At 37.4% G+C, this 20,407-nt stretch overlaps 1 protein-coding gene and 1 non-coding gene across 2 annotated transcripts; one reads left to right on the top strand and one right to left on the bottom strand.

Moving 5' to 3' along the window:
* Nucleotides 1-126: 126 nt before the first annotated feature.
* Nucleotides 127-18,871, bottom strand: hdac3 (histone deacetylase 3). Its single transcript, XM_067456869.1, has 15 exons — nucleotides 18,682-18,871; nucleotides 16,787-16,869; nucleotides 16,456-16,598; nucleotides 15,283-15,364; nucleotides 14,248-14,304; nucleotides 14,077-14,132; nucleotides 13,286-13,419; nucleotides 12,720-12,800; nucleotides 11,212-11,285; nucleotides 9,656-9,720; nucleotides 9,465-9,554; nucleotides 7,913-7,971; nucleotides 4,033-4,112; nucleotides 3,699-3,856; nucleotides 127-401 (listed from the first exon to the last, which is right to left on the bottom strand). Exons 1-15 carry the CDS (start codon nucleotides 18,734-18,736, stop codon nucleotides 332-334), a joined length of 1,287 nt encoding a protein of 428 aa, XP_067312970.1. The 5' UTR covers nucleotides 18,737-18,871; the 3' UTR covers nucleotides 127-331.
* Nucleotides 16,027-16,101, top strand: trnaa-agc (transfer RNA alanine (anticodon AGC)). The gene has a single exon. It is a non-coding gene; the product is annotated as a tRNA-Ala (tRNA).
* Nucleotides 18,872-20,407: the final 1,536 nt, after the last annotated feature.

Below are 20,407 nucleotides of genomic sequence, written 5' to 3'. Positions count from 1 at the left end.
AGCCAAGGCGAAAATATTCTGTTAATCATAACCACTTGGATATTAGGCGTACAATATAATGGCATCATTCATCAGATGATTGTTGATCCTTTTCAATACAATTGCAGTATCTGTAGTACACAGGGCTCTTTTATAGCTAGACTTTAATAAAAAGGAAATACTGTTGTGACAATAAAAAGTTCTACACAGGGCAAACTACACAGTTACAGTGCTCATAAAGAAAAACAACTCAAATTGGCTTTCACACACATCACAATGCAGATAAGTACTATAGATATGGCAAGGAATGGACACCTTCATAGCTAAAGACCCAAGACTGATCCAATCTTCATCAGATCTCCACATCGCTTTCTTTATCATTATCATGGTCGCCATCGTAGAATTCATTCGCAGCTTCAGGCCTGCGAGGAAACAAGACGTAGGACATTCAACATGTAGTCAAGCAACTCATGACCACTGCCAAAACGAGCAGTTTATATGTATGTGTTTGGGTAAAATGTTTGACTACTGACAACATTTCTTCCAAATTTCAAGTAAAAACCTCATTTAAAGCATTTATTTATCACACACATACAGTGCCACGCACACACTAAAAAACATCAAGTAGCGCAGAAATGTATTGTCAACACTTCATGATTTCTCAATAAAATAGATTAGAAACTAGAACGTTCTTATTAACTAAAACAGCTTCACTATTAGTAAAGAGATGCCGCCAGGTAGAATACACATGCAATCACTGTGACTGATGCATTCATATAAACATAACCCTTAAGGCCATTGCACACGGAGTCCGTAATACGCACGTCAAAAAATAAATTCGACCTCACATTATGTCAATAACGCTTGCACACTGCCTCCGAAACTTTCGTCCGTCAAACAAAAATTCGGAACAGGTTCGATTTTCTGCGTTTTCGCATACGTAAAAACGCATTTTGAGAGACGTTTTGACAACTCTAGCAAAAATACCACAAATATTATTATATCACAGCTATAATTATAGCTCATCAAGTCTCTGTAAAGCTGTGTGTGTGTGTGTGTGTGTGTGTGTGTGTGTGTGTGTGTGTGTGTGTGTGTGTGTGTGTGTGTGTGTGTGTGTGTGTGTGTGTGTGTGTGTGTGTGTGTGTGTGATCGGATCCATAGACATACTGCCAGGTGTTCGGGATCAATTAATTCACGGAAATTAGTGGTCTTCTTTTTAATATGTGACTCCAGTATTGCTAGCAAGGCATCAAACTGAGCCACTGACACTGAAACTTTGAATCGGTCGGTCGGTCTGGATAATCCCGCTGGATAGGAGGCGAAACTCTCCGCTCTACGCAATCGCAGGAGTGGATGAACCCAATATCTCCTCAGGACAAGCAAATCATCCTCACTCGACGTCACTTTGTCTTGTTTTGTGTTTTTTTCCCGTAACGCATTCATTAATACGCATCGGACTCAGTGTGCAAGGTGTGCGTAACGAATATTTCGGATCACGAATACGAAAAAAACGCATGCGAAAATATCGGACTCAATGTGCAAAGACCTTTACTGTAACTTTATCTGATTTATAGAACGAGCAATCATAAATATTTCCAGAGCAGCAAATCAGCATATTAGAAAGATTTCTGAAGGGTCATGTGACACTGAAAAGTGGAGCAATGACAGGGTAAATGCCATTACAGGATATATTACATTTAAGTTATTTTAAATTGTAATATTTCACAATATTACAGTATTTTTGTTTAAATAAATGCAGCTGTTGTGAGCGGAAGAGGCATCTTTCAAAAACATTAAAGGGTTAGTTCACCTCCCCAAAAAAATCCTGTCATTAATTCCTCACCATCGTGTCGTTCGACACCCGTCAGACCTCCGTTCATCTTCAGACACAGATGAAGATATTAGTGTTGAAATCCGATGGCTCAGAAAGGCCTTCATTGACACCAATGTCATTTCCTCTCTCAAGACCCATAAAGGCACTAAAGACGTCGTTACAGAGCCCATCTCACTACAGCGGCTCGACAATAATTTATGAAGCAGCGAGAATAGTTTTTGTGCCCCAAAAAACGAAATAACGACTTATACAGTGATGGGCCGATTTGTGAAGCAAAACAAAGCTTAGCAAAGTTTTGGAGCATTATGAATCAGTGTTTCGATTCAGTGGATCGGATCGCCAAAGTCACGTGATTTCAAGCAGTTTGGCGATTTGACACGTGATCCGAATCATGAATCGTTATTTAGCTGTTGTTTTTTTGCAGACAAAAACTATTCTCGCTGCTTCATAAAATGATTGTCGAGCCGCTGTAGTGAGATGGGCTTTGTAGCGACGTCTTTAGTGCCTTTATGGGTCTTGAGAGAGGAAATGACATTGGTGTCAATGAAGGCCTTTCTGAGCCATCGGATTTCAACACTAATATCTTCATCTGTGTTCCGAAGATGAACAGAGGTCTGACGGGTGTCGAACGACATGAGGGTGAGGAATTAACGACAGGATTTTTATTTTTGGGTGAACTAACCCTTTTAAGTGAAAAAGCCCTGGAGACTTTAGAACAGGAGTGTCCAATCCTGATCCTGGAGGGCTACTGTCCTGCAAAGTTTAGCTCCGACCTCAATTAACACACTTGGACCAGCTAATTTTTCATTTATTTATTTATTTAAACAGGGACAGTGTAAAATATACATTAAACCTTAAAGGGATACTTCACCGCTTTTTCATATTAAACTATGTTATTCCCTTAACTTAAACGAGTTGATACACACCTCTCTCGTCTCAGTGCGTGCACTTAATCTCTCTGAAGCGCGGTGATGATCTGATAGCATTTAGCTTAGCCCACTAAGCCCAGTTCATTCACTATGGTACCAAACAGAGATAAAAGTTAGAAGTACCAAACACCTCCACGTTTCCCTATTTAAATACAGTTACACGAGTAGTTGAACGATCAAGTATGGTGACAAAATAAAACATGGCGCGTTTCTAATCGGATTAAAAAGGAGAACTATAATATATGGCGGATTAGCACTTCTGAGAGTACTTCGACTCGGCGCAGTAAAAAGTCCCGGCCGAAACATCTTTCCTCACATCTCTCTATTGACAGAAATGAGAGAGTGAGGGGGAGATGTGAGGAAAGATGTTTCGCCCGGGACTTTTTACTGCGCCGAGCCGAAGTACTCTCAGAAGTGCTATTCCGCCATACATTATAGTTCTCCTTTTTAATCCGATTAGAAACGCGCCACATTTTATTTTGTCACCATACTTGATTGTTCAACTACTCGTGTAACTGTATTTAAATAGGGAAACGTGGAGGTGTTTGGTACTTCTAACTTGATCTCTGTTTGGTACCATAGTGAATGAACTGGGCTTAGTGGGCTAAGCTAAATGCTATCAGATCATCACCGCGCGTCAGAGAGATTAAGTGCACGCACTGAGACGAGAGAGGTGTGTATCAACTCATTTTAGTAAAGGGAATAACATAGTTTAATATGAAAAAGCGGTGAAGTAACCCTTTAAAAAAGAGAGCTGCATTTTACCAGGTTGTGCTAATTTACACCTGCAGTCCCCGGACAAGGGTGTTACTAGGGATGCTACTAACCAAGGTCGTACTAGAGACTTCTAGGCTGGTTTGTTGAGGTAAGTTGGAGCTAAACTCTGCAGGACATTGGCCCTCAGGAGCTGAGTTTGGAGGTTAGTGTTCAGTCACTAGTTACAGCTTTATAATCACCTAGAGAAGTTGTCTTCTGATCCCCGCTCATCAGGATCAGCCTCATCCGGACGCTCATAGCTCAGCAAATCAGAGGGAACGTCATGGATCTGAACACTTGGTGCATGATTCAACATCTTCAAGTTCTCAAAAACAGTTTGACGAATCTGCTCCAAATACTACAAAAAGAGGAGAAGTACAGGTTAATGGCCTCACTGCTAAAGACGGTATCCACTAATGAAATGTTTACATGAAGCACCACCTGAGGTTTCAAACAAATGCTCTAACTTTAATCGGTCTAATGCGATTTCATGCATTCTGTCTTATTGACACTGTTAAAGAGTTGGATGCATACTTGTCTAGAATTTTGGTTTTCTATCCTTGTGCTGACATCTGGGTGAAGTGTGAAGTCTGGAGCAAAATATTCAAAGTATTCTGTGCAGAGGACAAATACAGAGATGAGAAAACATCTTAAATATCAACAAGAAAAGTAATATGGGCTAATTTTAAACCAGTGCATTGTAATCTAGATCAGGGGTTCTCAAAGTAGGGTCTGTGACCAATAGCCAAGGGGACCGTGAAATCATTTGCTAAACCGTATTTTACAGACTATAGGTTGTTTCTTTTATCATCTGAAACATGTTCATTCATTCCACAGTGACATATTTAAAGGTGGGGTAAGTCTTATTTCAAAACCGTTTTAGAAAAAGGACTCGGGCCGAGTGGAATAACAAACTTGTAGCCAATCAGCAGGTAAGGGGCGTGTCTATGGTGAGAAGAAAGGCTCAGTGCACGTCCTTATTCAAAACACACGAGTCACACATGACGGACATTAGCCGAGAACTAATATATGCTGCTTTTGCTTGAATATGCCTGTGTGTCATGTTCGCTTGTTTGTCCATTTGTGATCGTATTGTGTCTCACTTCAGCGATGATAAAGACCCGTTCATTTCCACACCGTATGGAGCGTCTAAATCTCCTCACTGTGTGCTTCAAGCATCAGCTCACAAAATGTGTCCAACAAGTAAGATACTATACTCCTAATTAGGGGTGTAACGATACGCGTATTCGTATTGAACCGTTCGGTACAAGGCTTTCGGTTCGGTACACGGTACGCATTGTGTACCGAACGGTTCTTGGTCTAATTAATTAGATTTGGAAAATAAAAAATTGTGTGAAATATAATATGCGTTCATCACGGAAGCCCAATAACCAAAACGACGTAACAGGCAATGCCCCTGACACCGCCGAAGAGAAAAAAACAAAAAACAAATATGTTTTAGGCTGCTCAGTCAGGCGCTCGCTTACTCAGTGTACGCTGAATGCTCATTGCAAAATGGCTATTGCGTTTAACAGACCAGAAAAAGAAGATCCTCCAATAACCAACAGGTCTGGTGTGTTGGTGAACTTTGGATTCTCTGTAAGCTATGATGGTGTTGGCAAGAGTGATGGATTAAAAAACAACGGTATGTCGCATTTGCTACATGATGGTACAGCAGCAGGAATAATTCATGTCATGTCAATCAACTCATTTACGCCGACAACAAGACGATAAAAAGAAGAATCAGCCACAAACTATCCCCTCAGCATTTAGACAGACATTTCCAACTTATTCAAATGGCAAAAGACATCACCGCGGCGAGTGGTCCATTTATAGCCGCGGATATGAGACCTTACGCCCGTTTCACACAAACTCCGTCTGCAGTGCGTAGCCTATGCGGTGCGTATTTTTTTCTGTACCCATGTTAAAGGTTGCGGACTGAAAACGCAACATATGTGAAAGGACAACAGGGCGTCCGGCTCCTGCACCGCATACGCACTGCAAAACGCACCGCATACGCACTGCAGACGGAGTTTTAAGAACGTGCTTGAAGTAATTGAGCCCCATTACAATGTTCCTTCACGAGCCCATTTCAGCCAGTAATTCCTGCTTTGTACTAAAAAACAAAAGCCCAAATAGAGAATCAATTGGCCAAAGCAACAGCGGTTGCTCTGACAACAGACGGCTGGACGTCAAGGGCTACACAAAGCTACCTGAATGTAACGGCACATTACATTACCGATGAATGGGAGCTGAACAGCCACGTTCTTCAGACACGCCCCCTTAAGAGTCACACAAGTGAGGATTTGGCCAAAGGGAGTAGTGTGTGAAAAAAGTGTGGAGAGAGCTATTTTAAAGAGCTACTGTCTATTTCTGTAACTACATAGAAGATGGGTAAAGTATATCTTTGTTCAATGTAAAAAAAAAAAAAAAAAAAAAAAAAAAAAAATCATACTTTGTTAGTTTTAAAAAATAAAAAAGGTAATTTATCTTTTTTTCTTTTTGCTGTATCTAAAACATACCGAACCGTACCGAACTGAACCGTGACACCAGTGTATCGTATCGAACCGAACCGTGAATTTTGTGAACCGTTACTCCCCTACTCCTAATATATGTTTGTTTCCTCTTTTCATGATCTATATAACCCTTATCCGGTCATAACTGTAATTTGTCGTTAGCTGGACTGTGTGCTTGTGTACTACCGAGTTGTTCATGAGAACGGTTTGTGTTTTTATGATGAAGGGATGACTTTTTCATTGAATATTCGACCTGGATTAGTAACACAGATTCTGCCAGTCATTGGCTGGGTTACGTATGTGTGAGGTGGAGCTATCAAAATAAGGGTGAGACCCTTTTGGGGGTAGGGGCGTGTTTGTTTTGGTGATCAACAACGGTTACCAGATATCACTTACCCCACCTTTAAAGGGATAGTTCACCCCAAAAAATTATCACCACTCACTCACTCATGTCGTTCCAAACCAAATCTGCATGACGCACGAGAATGAACCTCATTGGTTCTTGCTGAAGCTCAAACATGCTGCGTAACCGTGCGTTCACACCGCCGCCGGCGAGAGTCAAAAATCGAATGATTTTTCTTTTTTAAACTGTATTTAAAGAGGCCGCAAATCAAACAAGCATGTTGATGGATAGACTGACCACAAGTGATAATATCTCCTAAACTCTAGTGATAAAAAGGTGATAATATCTCCTAAACTCAGGTGATTACTTATATTACTTATATTATTTATTATTTATATTTATTCTCTCCACCCAAATACTGTAAATGCTCATAATCTACGTCTTCTGACTAAACATAACCGTGACCTTATACTGTTCATATTTTTCTTCATATTTTTCTTCTTAGAATTTTTTTATTACCGTGTTGTATTGTATTGTTTATGTGCACTGGAAGCTTCAGCACCAAAAAAAATTCCTTTTGTGTGAAAGCACACTTGGCAATAAAGCTCTTTCTGATTCTGATTCTGAAGTAGGGAATAAATTAACCTCGTTTAAAGAAATGAAATCGTTTAAATGTGAAAGTAAGAATGAATTGCATACCCGCTGAACAACGAGCGTTCTAGCGCCTATAAAATAGTGTTGACTTCTTAACAAATTACACATCACTATGAATGACCTCGTCATAAATGATAGGGAAACCCACACAGCAATGATTAACTTCTCTTATATTTTGCTTGGGAACTAATGTGGTCGGAACCATAGTTTACAGGCCTGCGTTCTCTGGATTTCTCTCAAGCGGAGCACTTCTACATTCTGACTGGTTGCCGCCGAACCGCGTCAAAGCTTATTACCATAAAGTTGAGCTGATTTCAACTCTCCTCGACGCCCAAATCGTCCAAGACGCGCCGCGCTACTCTCGCCGGAGCTCGCCGCCCGGCTCCCATTGAAAATGAATGACTTGCGGCCACCTTGCCGCTCTCGCCGCCGGCGGTATGAACACACAGCAACACGATAATAAACATAATTGGTTTTCTTTGGTTGTAAAGTTGGGCATTTTAAAATGGGGCTCAATGAGATTCTGCTCCCTTATGGAGCCTGTCTCTAGTGGCCAGTTGAGGAATTGCAGTTTAAGTCACTTCCGTATTAGCTTGAACAAAAACAAGGTTCCTGCTTGAGCAATATGTAGACACTTAAAGGTTTTAATAGATGTAATCCAGAAAAGTGCTCCCGGAGAGCCTGAAACGGCAGATATCGCAAGCTGTTTTTTTTAATTGTTTTATTTATTTACTTTGGGTTTAATCACTGTTATGAGGGTTTTTAGGACATTTTTCACCAAAAGTTTGAGAACCCCTGCCTTAGAGGACAATAAATTCATGCAATCACTAGATAAACAGAAGAACAGAAACACAGGATAAATTAAGATGTCTGTCCTCATGTGACACAGTTGCTGTCTTACCACTATATGGCAGTTCATCACTTATGGACTCCTCAACTAGCAAGGATGTTTCAAATGTCCTAAAAATGAAAGCTATGATGCATTAATGAAAATATCAGAAGAAAACAGTCAAAGACAGCAAAGATATTATATGCTTAGAGATTAAAGGGGTCATATTGTTTGAGTTAAAAAGCTTCATGTAAGGCAAGGCAATTTTATTTGTATAGCACATTTCATGCACAATGGCAATTCAAAGTGCTTTATATAGAAATTATTTAAAATAGTGATAACATATGCATAAGAAATAAGACTATGAAAACTAGGGCTATCAACTTAAAAATAATCATGTGCCTAGTAGTTTGCTGCCATCAATGCAACTCAAGTATATAAATATTTTCTTTACAACGCCATTGCTGCTGTGACTGCTATACTTTATACGTTTCTTTCCACAACAGCTACATTTGCTTGTCTTGTCGTTAAAGTAGTGCATATTGAGAGATATGAATAATCATTTGAAGCGTATCACATTTTATACACAGTGAAAATAGCCTGTTTTTACCAAAATCCCAGAATCTAGATAGCGTTGTGAATGTTTAAGGTTGTTAAAGAAAGGGACAGCAAGTATAATTTTGGCAAAGTAAATAAATAAGCGAGAATGAACCCGGTGTCCTCCATGATTTCTGTTGTTTCCAACACAAAGCACTTGACTGCGACAAGCTCATAATCACAACTTTAGGAGTGGGAAGTGGGACATTTCCGATAGCATGGGAAAGGCAGCAATCCTGTGAACGGAGCCGCTCTGAGACTTGCATGGGATATATTTAATGAATTGAATCGCAGCCTATGTGAAATCACTAAAGCCAGGGCTCCAGACTAACTGTTTTTACTAGGAGCACTGTAGCCCCAAACTGAACTTTTTAGGAGCACAAGCAGAAAGCTTGCTTATTCACAGTTTCCCCAGCACTTTGCTGTAGGGTGGTTTTGCTGTAGGGCGGTCGTGGAATATGCCACTCCCGGTGTTTTGCTGGTTACTTACCACAGGCTTTAAAACCGCAATTGAGAGTATTTTTAAAATAGAGTAAGCTAATTTAATCAAGAAATCATCACATCTCTAATATACATATATTTGCCACAATAACCTAATGAAAGCACACTTTAATTTCGCAACTCAACTTCATTCTCAGTCCAAAAAAAAAAAGCATTTAAAAGGCACAATATGTGAGATTTTTGGATTTAAATATCCGAAAACCACTAGAATTATATATTTTTGTTGACTTGTATACTCACATTATACCAAATGTTTAAATCCAGAGAAATAAACTATTTTAACCAGGACACGTAGTGTCTCCGACTGTCCAAACGACAACAATATGTTGCTTATAAAAATTAATTCCTTTTCTATTTACTGAATCTTCTAAATTACTAATTTCGCCCACTATTGCTCGTCACATTTTAAAGACGCAGCAGCAAAATACATTGTAAATGGACCTCAGAGAGAGAGAGAGAGAGAGAGAGAGAGAGAGAGAGATGACCCCTTTAAAGTTATTAAATGTAGATGAAATAAAGAACACACCAACATCTAGCAACGTTTCGCACCGTGTAGCCTCCTCCACCCAGCACAAGCAGTGGGATTTTGAAGCTCTTCACAAACTCCACACACTCCCTACAAATACAAGTGTTTTACATGAGATTATCAAGGAGTTCAAGGATTCAAAAATACGGTGTGTATTTCAAGAAAAGATGTGAGGGTATGGAGTCTCTTACCCATGGCCTCGTATGCTGAGATTGAAGCATCCTAATCGATCACATCCCAGAGAATCTGCTCCACACTGCAGACCAAACCAGAGAGATGAGGTGACGAGATTTCTCAGCTTTTTTGAAAAGCCGTCTTGTGATATCGAAATTAGCATAGAATATGCCACCGCTACGTTTACATTACATCCTCCACTGTTATTTGCTTTAGAAATAAAAAAGATTTATTTCACTTCAATAGTAAACGTCTGCTCTGCACTGCCTCACACTCACTCACACACGTTCTGGAAGCTCATGATTCTTGTACAGTAAGGTCTGAAGAGACTGTGTGAAATACAGTTTGTTACAGCGCTTGTATATTGTTGTCTTTCAATGCATTTGATAATTAATACTCAGAAAGTAGAACTGAAATGACATTCAATACAAGATGATTAGTTAAAGCCTTTAAAAAATGCACCTGGAGACAGTTTTTTATATGATTTTCTTAAAAATACTGTGCAAAAATCTCATCTCATCTCACCGCGACTTCATTCTCTTTCTCCGAAGAAAAGTGAAGCCGAATATGGCACTGACATCTTGCCTTTCTATTTGAGACCGAGTCCGCGTGGTAGAGACCATGAAGTAGAGCTGCAATATCAAAAGCCAGCTCACACTCTCGCAGATGCAGAACAACTCATTATGCCGGTGTGAAATAAAGAGTTGAGGAAATGTAGAAATTAAAGCTAAAGCTCCTCCTGAAAAAAAGTCTGTTGGTGCCTCAGTGAGAACTTCACTCAGAGAAGCCGCCGCTCTCAATCGTAACGTCACCCCCCCCTCCATTTTTACAGCATCAAATAACTAACTAAACACACAGAGGGGTGTACGGGTAACGAGTAGGGCTGTGCAATATATCAAAATTACCGAAATATCGCAAATGTACATATCGCAATATGCATATCGCAATGGCACGCAATATCTGAGTGATTTTAATAGGCTACTTCAACATTGTGAAAAGTGTATGTTTTAGGTAAACGGATATAGCAGAGAATAGACTGGGCACACAACTGTTACATAGGGACTTGCTTGATGTAAAATAATAATAAAAAAAATAAATAAATAAAAAAAGAGTTATTAAACACAATAATTTGTGAAAAACAATGACTTGCAGTCTCGCGCTGTCTGACACACACACCGAAACGTGAACGTTTTGTGACATAAATGTCTGCCGAAACACTGCTGGTCACTTTCAGAAGTTGTAGCGATGCTTTCTTTTCCCAGAAAAAATGTGAAACACAAATGGTTTCATTCTCAGTTTTTAAATATTTTTTAAAATAGATTTTACACACTAATATCAATATTGTATCGGATATCGAATATCGCATTATTTGACAAGATATTGCATATCACATTTTTCTTCAATATATCGCACACCCCTAGTAACGAGCTATACTTTGACGAAACACCTGGGGGCGATCGAGACGTTTTGGCTTCAGTTTTTAGCACGAGTGCGGCAGGCTTGGTCTCGTCACACCCCTAGCAACAACAAATACAACACAATACCATGATTGACTGAGAAATTGTGCTCTCACCTGAAGAACGATGCAGGTCGGCTGATAGAAGTCCACCACCTGCTTGACAACTGGCTGAAACAACTGTCTATAGCCTGGGAATACATAAGCAAAAACTGCTCAAATCACCTTGGTCTATATTTTGGGCAGCTCTAGACAGCATTTTCTTTATTCATTCTGGTTGAATATATGACTTTTGTCCATATAAATCACCCAGTAAAACAGCAGTCTATTGCTGGGTCCCAAGTCGCCTACTACTATGGCCGTTCATGTCGAGTGCGACGAACTGCTTCCCGTTTAGAACTTCTCTCTTCCAGAAATGACTTATAGGATTCCTGAGAGTCCCTGCGGCTGTTGTTAATTGCTGCACGCCAGTTGGGTCTGTCAATTGCAAGTGCCTCCCAGTTGTCCAGGTTGATGAAGAAGGCCTGAAGATCCCTCTTAATGACATCTTTAAAATGTAGATGGGGGTGACCACGTTTGCAGAGAGCATTTGCCCGCTACCCATACAGCAAGATTTTAGGGAGGTGGGTGTCCTTCATTCGATAAATATGTCCAGTCCAATTGAGGTGGCATTCACAGGTCACTGGAATCAGTTCTCTCAAGCATGACAGTGTTTGGCACTTGGTCCTTCCAGCATACACCCAGTATGAAACGGAGGCAGCAAAAATGGAAGGCGATGTTCGTGCCTCCTGTTAGTTGTCCATTTCTCACTTGCATAGCATGCTGCTAAGTACACATGCATGGTATACACGGCCTACTTATACTTGGTCCTAGCAGAAAAGTATGCAAGCTTTGGGACTACTTCATCATCTTTAACGGACTCTGTCCCTTAGTTACGAGCATCCAGTCACCGTTTAAACTACCCTGTCAATCATCGTCACAGTTCAAATCCTCCACATTCAGTTTAATCTCCTGCCGTATCGGAGAGAAATGTAGCCGCTCGTTGATCTGCCATGTGTGTGTCTTAAATGCAGAGACTCTCCTCTTGTGTTTGCAGTTTAATTAAAATGATGCATTTAAAAGTTAATGGCCAAACGTGTCATTACCAAAGTTCACAATGCTGCTGCGGGTGAAATATAATGTGGACAACACTGAATAAATATATTTTTGTCAGGTTAAATATTGATAATTGATCACTCAAACCCCTTTATCTAAACTTCTCTACTTAACCGTCTGACTCGCACATCCGTCATGTTTGTAGTTTTCGAACACTTTTAATCCGAATTTGTAGTTCTAATCTAAATTACGTCAAACGTGGGTTGTGTGGGTAATATCAGCCGTTAAGAGTGTGTCGATCACCACTTTGAATTCGGACCGGAAGTAGTAAACCATCCGGGAATCTTTGGAATACTCTTTTCAACATACTATGATTTGGGACATACTAATTATTTTTTCAAATACTATTTAGTATGGATAGTATGCAAATTGGGATGCAGGGTCTGGCTTTGCTACTACAAATACATGATCTGCACTTTTTCAGACTTGTAAGTTTAATTGTATAAATATTAGTCCATAAATCAACTTACTCTGGTCATCAATGCCATCTCGCAGTGGGACATTGAGGCAATAGTAGCGGCCGCTCTCTGCCCCTACCTCATACATATCACCTTAAAAACACATACAGAAGGTTACAAAAGGAATGCATGAAGAGAAATGTTAAAATACTGATTCATCTCGCAGTGAACCGTTTATGGACAACACTGTATACGCAACTTGTATCAAAAAGGTAATAATAATAATAAAATTTTATTTTATATAGCGCCTTTGAATGCAACTTCTCAAAGCGCTTTACAAAAAAGGACAGTGTAAAAAAAGATAAAAAACAAAATACTAAACATACCACAAACAAATTAGATGGCAAAAAATACAATCTACTAAAAAACTATGAAATCACATATAAGCAATTTTAAAAAGTTTTAAGAAAAGATTTAAAAAACACTAAAAGATTCTGCATGTCTAATCTCATATGGAAGCGAGTTCCAGAGTAAGAACAACATACCAATGCATGAAGAGAAATGTTAAAATACTGATTCTTCTCAGAGTGATTCGATTGTGTTTTGTATCAAACTTGTATCAGAAAATAAGAACATACCAGTTCCTGGGAAAAAGTAGTTCCCATATTTGTGGAAGGATACAGTCATGACCCTGTCTGTGAGATAAAATGCTTCCTGTACACCATCACCATGATGAATATCAATGTCAATGTAGAGCACACGAGGATGATATCTATCAGACAGAAACAGTAAAGACATGTATTTAGATAAGTTTTGGAAGATAAACTTAAAGATAAGTTTTGGCCCGCATGTTCATTCAATACTCCATCTAAACGCTTTAGCTAATCATTATGGATGCAGCTTTTACGAGGTCATATTAAAAGTGTGTCATTTCTACATCACTAACATTCATTCAGTATTTTTAAAACTGAACTTAAATTACGGTTTAAGAAAAATCAGTTGTGTGATTATAATTATTTTTTATATCATTAACTTCTATGTGATTCAATATTTCTGATATTATGATATTGTTATTTGTTTATTGTATTAGTTTTTTTGTCTCTCTCTTGGATTGTAATTGAATGCTGTAATTGTATTTAACATCATTCTGCCCAGAGACGGCAGATGCAAATTAGCTATCTCTGGCACAACATTTGTGTTGTGTATGGTCCCTGTTAAATAAATAAACTAAACATCACAAAAACAACTGCAGTAATAAAATGACTGTTGTTAAACAGGTTCCAGGGACTAACAGAGGTACTTCCAGCTAAAACACATGCCATTGGATGAGCCACTGTTCATGCCTGCCCTATTCGTTACAGAAAATGCAAAACATCAGGAGTGTCTAGTTATTTGGTGTGATGTCACTTCCTCTCCATCTCTCACTTACTTCAGGAGTTCAAGAATACTGATGACAATGTCATTCACGTAGCAAAATCCAGACGCCTGAAAACAGAGAATAAAATCATGTAGCGAGGCCTTTATACGCACATGATGTGCTTCCTAAGTGCAGGTAACTATGATTTTTGTATTAATATGTGGAAAGAAATCAGATGCTTACCTCAAACTTTTTTGCATGATGTAAACCTCCAGCCCAGTTTATAGCAATGTCACATATCTGTGCAATTAACAAAAGAATTAGTCTTCTTTACTTTGCGTTATTCTTTAATCCTTGACGATACACATTATTAATACATAAAAATGTGTAAAAACACACTAGATTTAGCCAACACTGGCTAATTTTCAAAACTAATAAACTAAAATGTAGGAAATTCAAAGAATTTAAGGTCTGTAAATACTCTTTTTAGTGACTCATTTTAGATTTCGAAGGTATTTGCAGGGTTATGAAATCAAATTAAAGGGATTTTTATAGGGTTAGTTCCACCAAAAATGTAAACTCTGTCATTAATTCCTCACCCTCATGTCGTTCCGATCCGTAAGACCTCCGTTCATCTTCAGAACATAAATAAAGATATTTCTGATGAAATATGAGAGCTCTGTGACCCATAGACAGCTAAAATAGTCCATGTGACTCCAGGGGTTTAACCTTAATGTTATGAAGTGATGAGAATACTTTTTGTGCGCAAAACAACGAACAAAAATAACGACTTTATTCAACAATTTGACTCTTCCTTGTCAGTCTGCTTTTCACGTAGTAAAGCCAGTGCAGTTCCACGTCAAACGTCAGCTCATGCTGAACCACTGGAGTCACATGACTATTTAACTATGTCTTTACTTCCTTTCTGGACTTTGAAAGCTGCAATGACATTCCTGTCTATGGAAGGCTCAGAAAGCTCTCAGATTTCATCAGAAATATCTTAATTTGTGTTCTGAAGATGAATGAAGATCTTACGGGTTTGGAACGTCGTGAGGGTGAGAAATAAATGACAGAATGTAATTTTTTTGGTGCACTAACCCTTTAAGTCCCTTCACCTTTAAAACATTGCTGATCAAATCTACTTTAGCAAAGCAACTGTTGCTGTTTATAGACTTTAACGATTTCTTATAAGGTAAAAAAAGAACAAAAAATGTTTTTATATATATTTTTGTTCCAATATACAATGCATGTGTAAGGGCAATTGTTTTCCCATCTGACCTTGTGGTTTAGCTGAGTTGCTCCTTGCAAAGAAGCACCTGTGTATCTCGAACAAAACTCAAACAGACCTGGAAAGACAGGACTAAGAACAAAAGAGGATAAATTATTAGAAAAGTGTTATTTAATTAAACAAAACAAATAATTAAGCAATATATATATATATATATATATATATATATATATATATATATATATATATATATATTATAGCAAGCTGTGTGTGTATGTTTGTATATATATATATATATATATATATATATATATATATATATATTATAGCAAGCTGTGTGTGTATGTTTGTATATATATATATATATATATATATATATATATGTATATGTGTATATATATATATATATATATATATATATATATAGAGAGAGAGAGAGAGAGAGAGAGAGAGACTATATAGAAAATGAATAAAGTGCTGTTACAGTACTCTGAAACATGCAGCACATCAGACTATATATTTATATAATTACACTATATTATCACAAACATTGTGATTTGATGATTGTACTAAAGCCATATTTGGGCAGGACTAGTTACAGTTCTTATCACTCGACGTCTGATTTCCTCTTCCGGTACCGATCTCCGGACGAGACTAACATCTCCGTGTTTATTACAGAGGAGGGAGTGTGTGTTTTCTAGACATGAGCGTTACAGAAGGTCATGTGCTGTGCTTGCGAGCATCACGTATGATGCATGTCTTTTAATGGCTTTAATGATTCATGTCTTTTAATGGCTTTCCTGTAGCTCAACCAGTAGAGCATGGCGCTAGCAACGCCAAGGTCATGGGTTCGATTCCCAGGGAAAGCAAGAACTGACAAAAATGTAAAATGTGTACCTTGAATGCAATGTAAGTCGCTTTGGATAAAAGCTTCTGCCAAATGCATAAATGTAAATGAAATGTATGATTTGTTCGCTCGTGCAGTGCGGTTAGATCCAATCCGTGCATGAAATAAATGAATTTGAAAACGTAATATTTTGCAGTTTATTTAGTGCACTTTCTATCATACAGTAACCCCCATCCAAACCCTTTTTTTTTTCTCTCAGGTTTACACAATTCACGTGGGTCATACTTTTCATGGCGGAAAATACGAAAGTCTGTGTAAATATGGAAATATCGCATCTCTGAGATATTTGTATATATACATAAGGAAGGACACTCACCAGTCATCTCCTACGTTGAAGGCGTTGAGACTCTTGGTGAAGCCCTGCATGTTATTTGGACTGACCTTCTGCAGGAAGTCGATGTAATCTTCCGAGTGGAACCGGCACATGTCATGCTGAGACGCCTTGTATGGTTTGAAAACCTGTACAGAGAGATTTGCTCATGAGCATCTAATTGCAAGTCGCTTCTTGTTTTTTTATTCATTTCTTTTAATCCCATGTTAGCATCAGGGTTATTTACATGGCAAACACACTATATCACAATATATAATTATGTAAAACATTTCTGAATCACTTATTGTCAGAGAAATGTGACTGGGCTGAATCATACCATCATCTTCTTGTATAGGCCATAATGCAGCACAAGACTGTGTGTGAGAGACAGTCGGTGAGGTTTCATTGGGTGTCCTGCCCCTGGAGTAAGAAAAAATAGGAAAAAAAAAAGAAAAAAAACAGTCCTTTCAATAGTTCAACAGTATATTCTGCCTCTAAATACGGCAATTCAGACAGCAATAAAAATCACAGACCCCACGAGAAACAATTACTGTCCGAAAAGAGCTTTAGCATGCTCAGATAAGTGTTGGCTGTGATATAATAAAAGGACTATGCCTTAATGTTTTTCTTTGGGAAAAAACAGGGGATTTTTGTCCTGAATAAGCAGTTTGGTAGCGAACCTTCAGTGTAACAGCATTAAGAAGCCATTTTGAAATCATATTAAAACAACTTTAGTTACATTGTACTTACTCAAATATGTACTGAGTAATATTAACCAACTAGATGCACTTCCTATAGAGTTATGGTTTGGTTTAGTTGCATGTAATTATGCATAATTTACTGTTATTACTATGGTAAGGATAGATGATTAGATGATTAGATAGATAGATAGATAGATAGATAGATAGATAGATAGATAGATAGATAGATAGATAGATAGATAGATAGATAGATAGATAGATAGATAGATAGATAGATAGATAGATTGATTTGATAAGTAACAAGGACACTGTAAAATAAAGTGTTACCAAAGCTGCTAGTCATCCGACAGTCCATGACATCAGCAATTCAGTGTAACAATAGTTTATAGACAAAATAAATCTAAGGAATATTATTAAAATGATTTTAATGATACAGACTAATACTAAAAACCTTGCATTAATGGAAACAATGACAATACCAATTTTGACAAAACGGTAGACCATGATCATTTGGTTAGATATATTTATGTAAAAATTAAATACTATACTTAATCTCAGCTGTACTTTATTAAAATGTTTAAAAGAACATGTGATCCTACAAAACTGAATTGGATTTTAAAATGATTTTCACTTTGCTTACAAAAACTTCCTGCTGACGAATGGGTAAAAAAAACCTAGTGGTTTAAGGGATATTAGCAAAGAATAACCTTTAATAAAATTAATTAGTATTCAGGGACTGCACTTATATTTTGAAATAGGTCTTTTAATTGTAGTTTTTCTAAATATGCCTAACAAAAAAAAAAGTGAAAATAAATTATTGTTACACTGACATTTGACAATGGCATTTTAGTGGCTGTCTTCTGTAAGTTGTGGTAAAAATGTAAGATAGATTTATTTTTCTTAGACAGTAATGTACACAGGACAGGAAAAATGCTCAGGACACAGAAAAAATGCTAAATTGTAAAAAGGTAATACTTAAAAACCCCAATTATGCAATTTTACCATCTCTAATTAGGCAACACATACTATAATACACCGATTATAAAGTGGGACCGGATTAGATTTAATGCTGTCAAATTCTGTGATAAACAACATAGGTATTGCCCTTTACAAACAACATATTACACATCCAACAAGACACTATAATAATATTACAGGTGTATCACAAATAGAGTTTTGCAATGTTTCTTATTCTTTTCTCATTCTTATCTCAACTACAGACGCTCACTGTTTTGAATTCAAGCTCAAGATGACAATAAAGGCTTGTTTTTATTCCTAGACTGTTGGTTCCTAGTGTTTGTGTATTTGTGTATATATATGAGAGAGAGAGAGAGAGAGAGAGAGAGAGAGAGAGAGAGAGAGAGAGAGAGAGAGAGAGATAGATAGATAGATAGATAGATAGATTGATGTTCGGATATACCAGTTTAAATCTCTCAAACGCTTGTCAGTTACAGAAGTAAACAGTGAGCATTTGCAGTGTGCAGATCATTTGTTAGCCTCATCTGCTAACACACTCAGATATAAATCTTACCATAGTGAAAATTCCCCACGTCTGGGTCGTAGAAATACGCCGTTCGGATCGACATTTCGTCGCAGAGTGTGAATAAAAAATGTGGTTTCTGGCACAATGAATGAAAAAGGTTTTCTTAATTATTTATTTACTTTCTGCACCTCACTGCCGCCATCTTCATCACAGAACCGGAAGAACTCACTTCGTCTTCTTCGCGGCTTCTGTATGAGGCGATTACGGAGCACAGCGCCACCTAACAATTAGTGAAGCTAATACAATAATACATTTCTTTTTTACGGTGGCAGTCGCATAACAAATTACATATTTTTAAAATTTCGAATCTCGGCAAACTAGATTAGGTCCAGCTAATCCAAACCCAGTTTGGCTACTTAGGCTACTTGAAGTTCTCCTGAGACATTATAAGTCAATTTTTCATACTGTATTGTATTTAATGTTCTCTTCTATAACTTATTATGTTAAAATCTGTAGTTGTTTGTAGTCTCCATCTGCTTTTTTAAATTGTAATAATGAGCAGGCTGACTATAATTTTGATTGTTAATTGATTGCACTCTTGTACTACATTGTGAAGCGACCTTGCGTTCTTTTTACAGGCGCTGTAAAAAATAAACATTATTCTGATTTCTATCATTTAACATTTTCTTGGTTCTCTGGTGTAATGCTTACATGCCATGCAGGTAAATAAATTATAAACATTTTCATATGATTTCCACTTAATTTGGATCTTATTCGATTGTTCATTTTATTGATTAATAGGTCTGCAAGATTTAGCTCCAAAATATATATTGTGACTATTTTGTAATATATTGCGGTTGCTATTTGATAAACATTTAAAGGCACAAAAAGTACATTTTTTTGGATTAAAATATCCAAAAACGACTAAAGCATTCTAATTTATTTCTTTGTGAATATATATTTGACTTGTGTAATTATCCAAAATGTTTCCAAGAATGTTTAAATCCAGAGAAATACGCAATTTTAACCAGGACAAAGAGCATGTGTATCAATAACATCATACCAGTGTTACTCTCGATTTCTGGTTTTGTTTTGGGGAAACCATTGAAACACGAATTATTATTATTTTTCAGTGTTGTAAATGTTACTTCCAGTTCAATTATTAGTTTACTTTTACAACAGTATATGTAAATTCAAATAATATTACCAAACAAAAACAAAATATTAACCCATGTATTACCTTATCGCAAATATTTCTGTAAATTAAATAAAGGGTTTAATGATATTCCCAGTAGCATTTGTTTTAAACCTTTTTTAAAGCTTAATTAAACCAAACAACTACCAACAAAAAATAAATCATGTGTCATGAGGAGAGGAATTGGAGTTGGTAAATTAGTTTATGCACCTTGGGGTTATACTAGACTCAGACCTTACTTTCAAACCTACAAAATTACAAACAGATCAGGCCTTTCATTACAAGAGAGGCTGCTAAATCCTACCTTCATTGTATGATTCTTTTGCACATCGATTTCGCACAGATGTCGTTTGCTGGTGTTACTGCACCAAAATCCATTGATCAACTCTACAAAAAAAGCAGTTAAGGTTTTTGATAGGAAACGACCTCCATCATTTCACCGTTGTTCAATTTTAGAGAAGTATCAGCTCCTACGTTTTGAAGATCTTAAAGTATTTAAAACTAGTTGTCTAAAACTAGGATTTTTATCAAAAAGAGAAATAGTGAGAATAGTGCTAGGTTAATTTTTTGCGGGGATTG

Source organism: Pseudorasbora parva, chromosome 11 (assembly GCF_024679245.1).
Source record: "Pseudorasbora parva isolate DD20220531a chromosome 11, ASM2467924v1, whole genome shotgun sequence".
In the NCBI taxonomy this organism is placed as follows: domain Eukaryota; kingdom Metazoa; phylum Chordata; class Actinopteri; order Cypriniformes; family Gobionidae; genus Pseudorasbora; species Pseudorasbora parva.
Note: the sequence above shows the minus strand (reverse complement) of the source record. Positions and strands in the feature narration are given on the sequence as shown.

Excerpts from the sequence above, each read along its gene's own strand:
- hdac3 (XM_067456869.1), bottom strand. The coding sequence starts at position 18,736 with ATGTCGATCCGAACGGCGTATTTCTACGACCCAGACGTGGGGAATTTT. Across the intron at positions 15,365-16,455 it reads TTCAACGTAGGAGATGACTG|TCCTGTCTTTCCAGGTCTGT; the intron begins GTGAGTGTCCTT and ends TTTTGTTCTTAG. Across the intron at positions 11,286-12,719 it reads AGATGGCATTGATGACCAGA|GCTATAGACAGTTGTTTCAG; the intron begins GTAAGTTGATTT and ends ATGTATTCCCAG.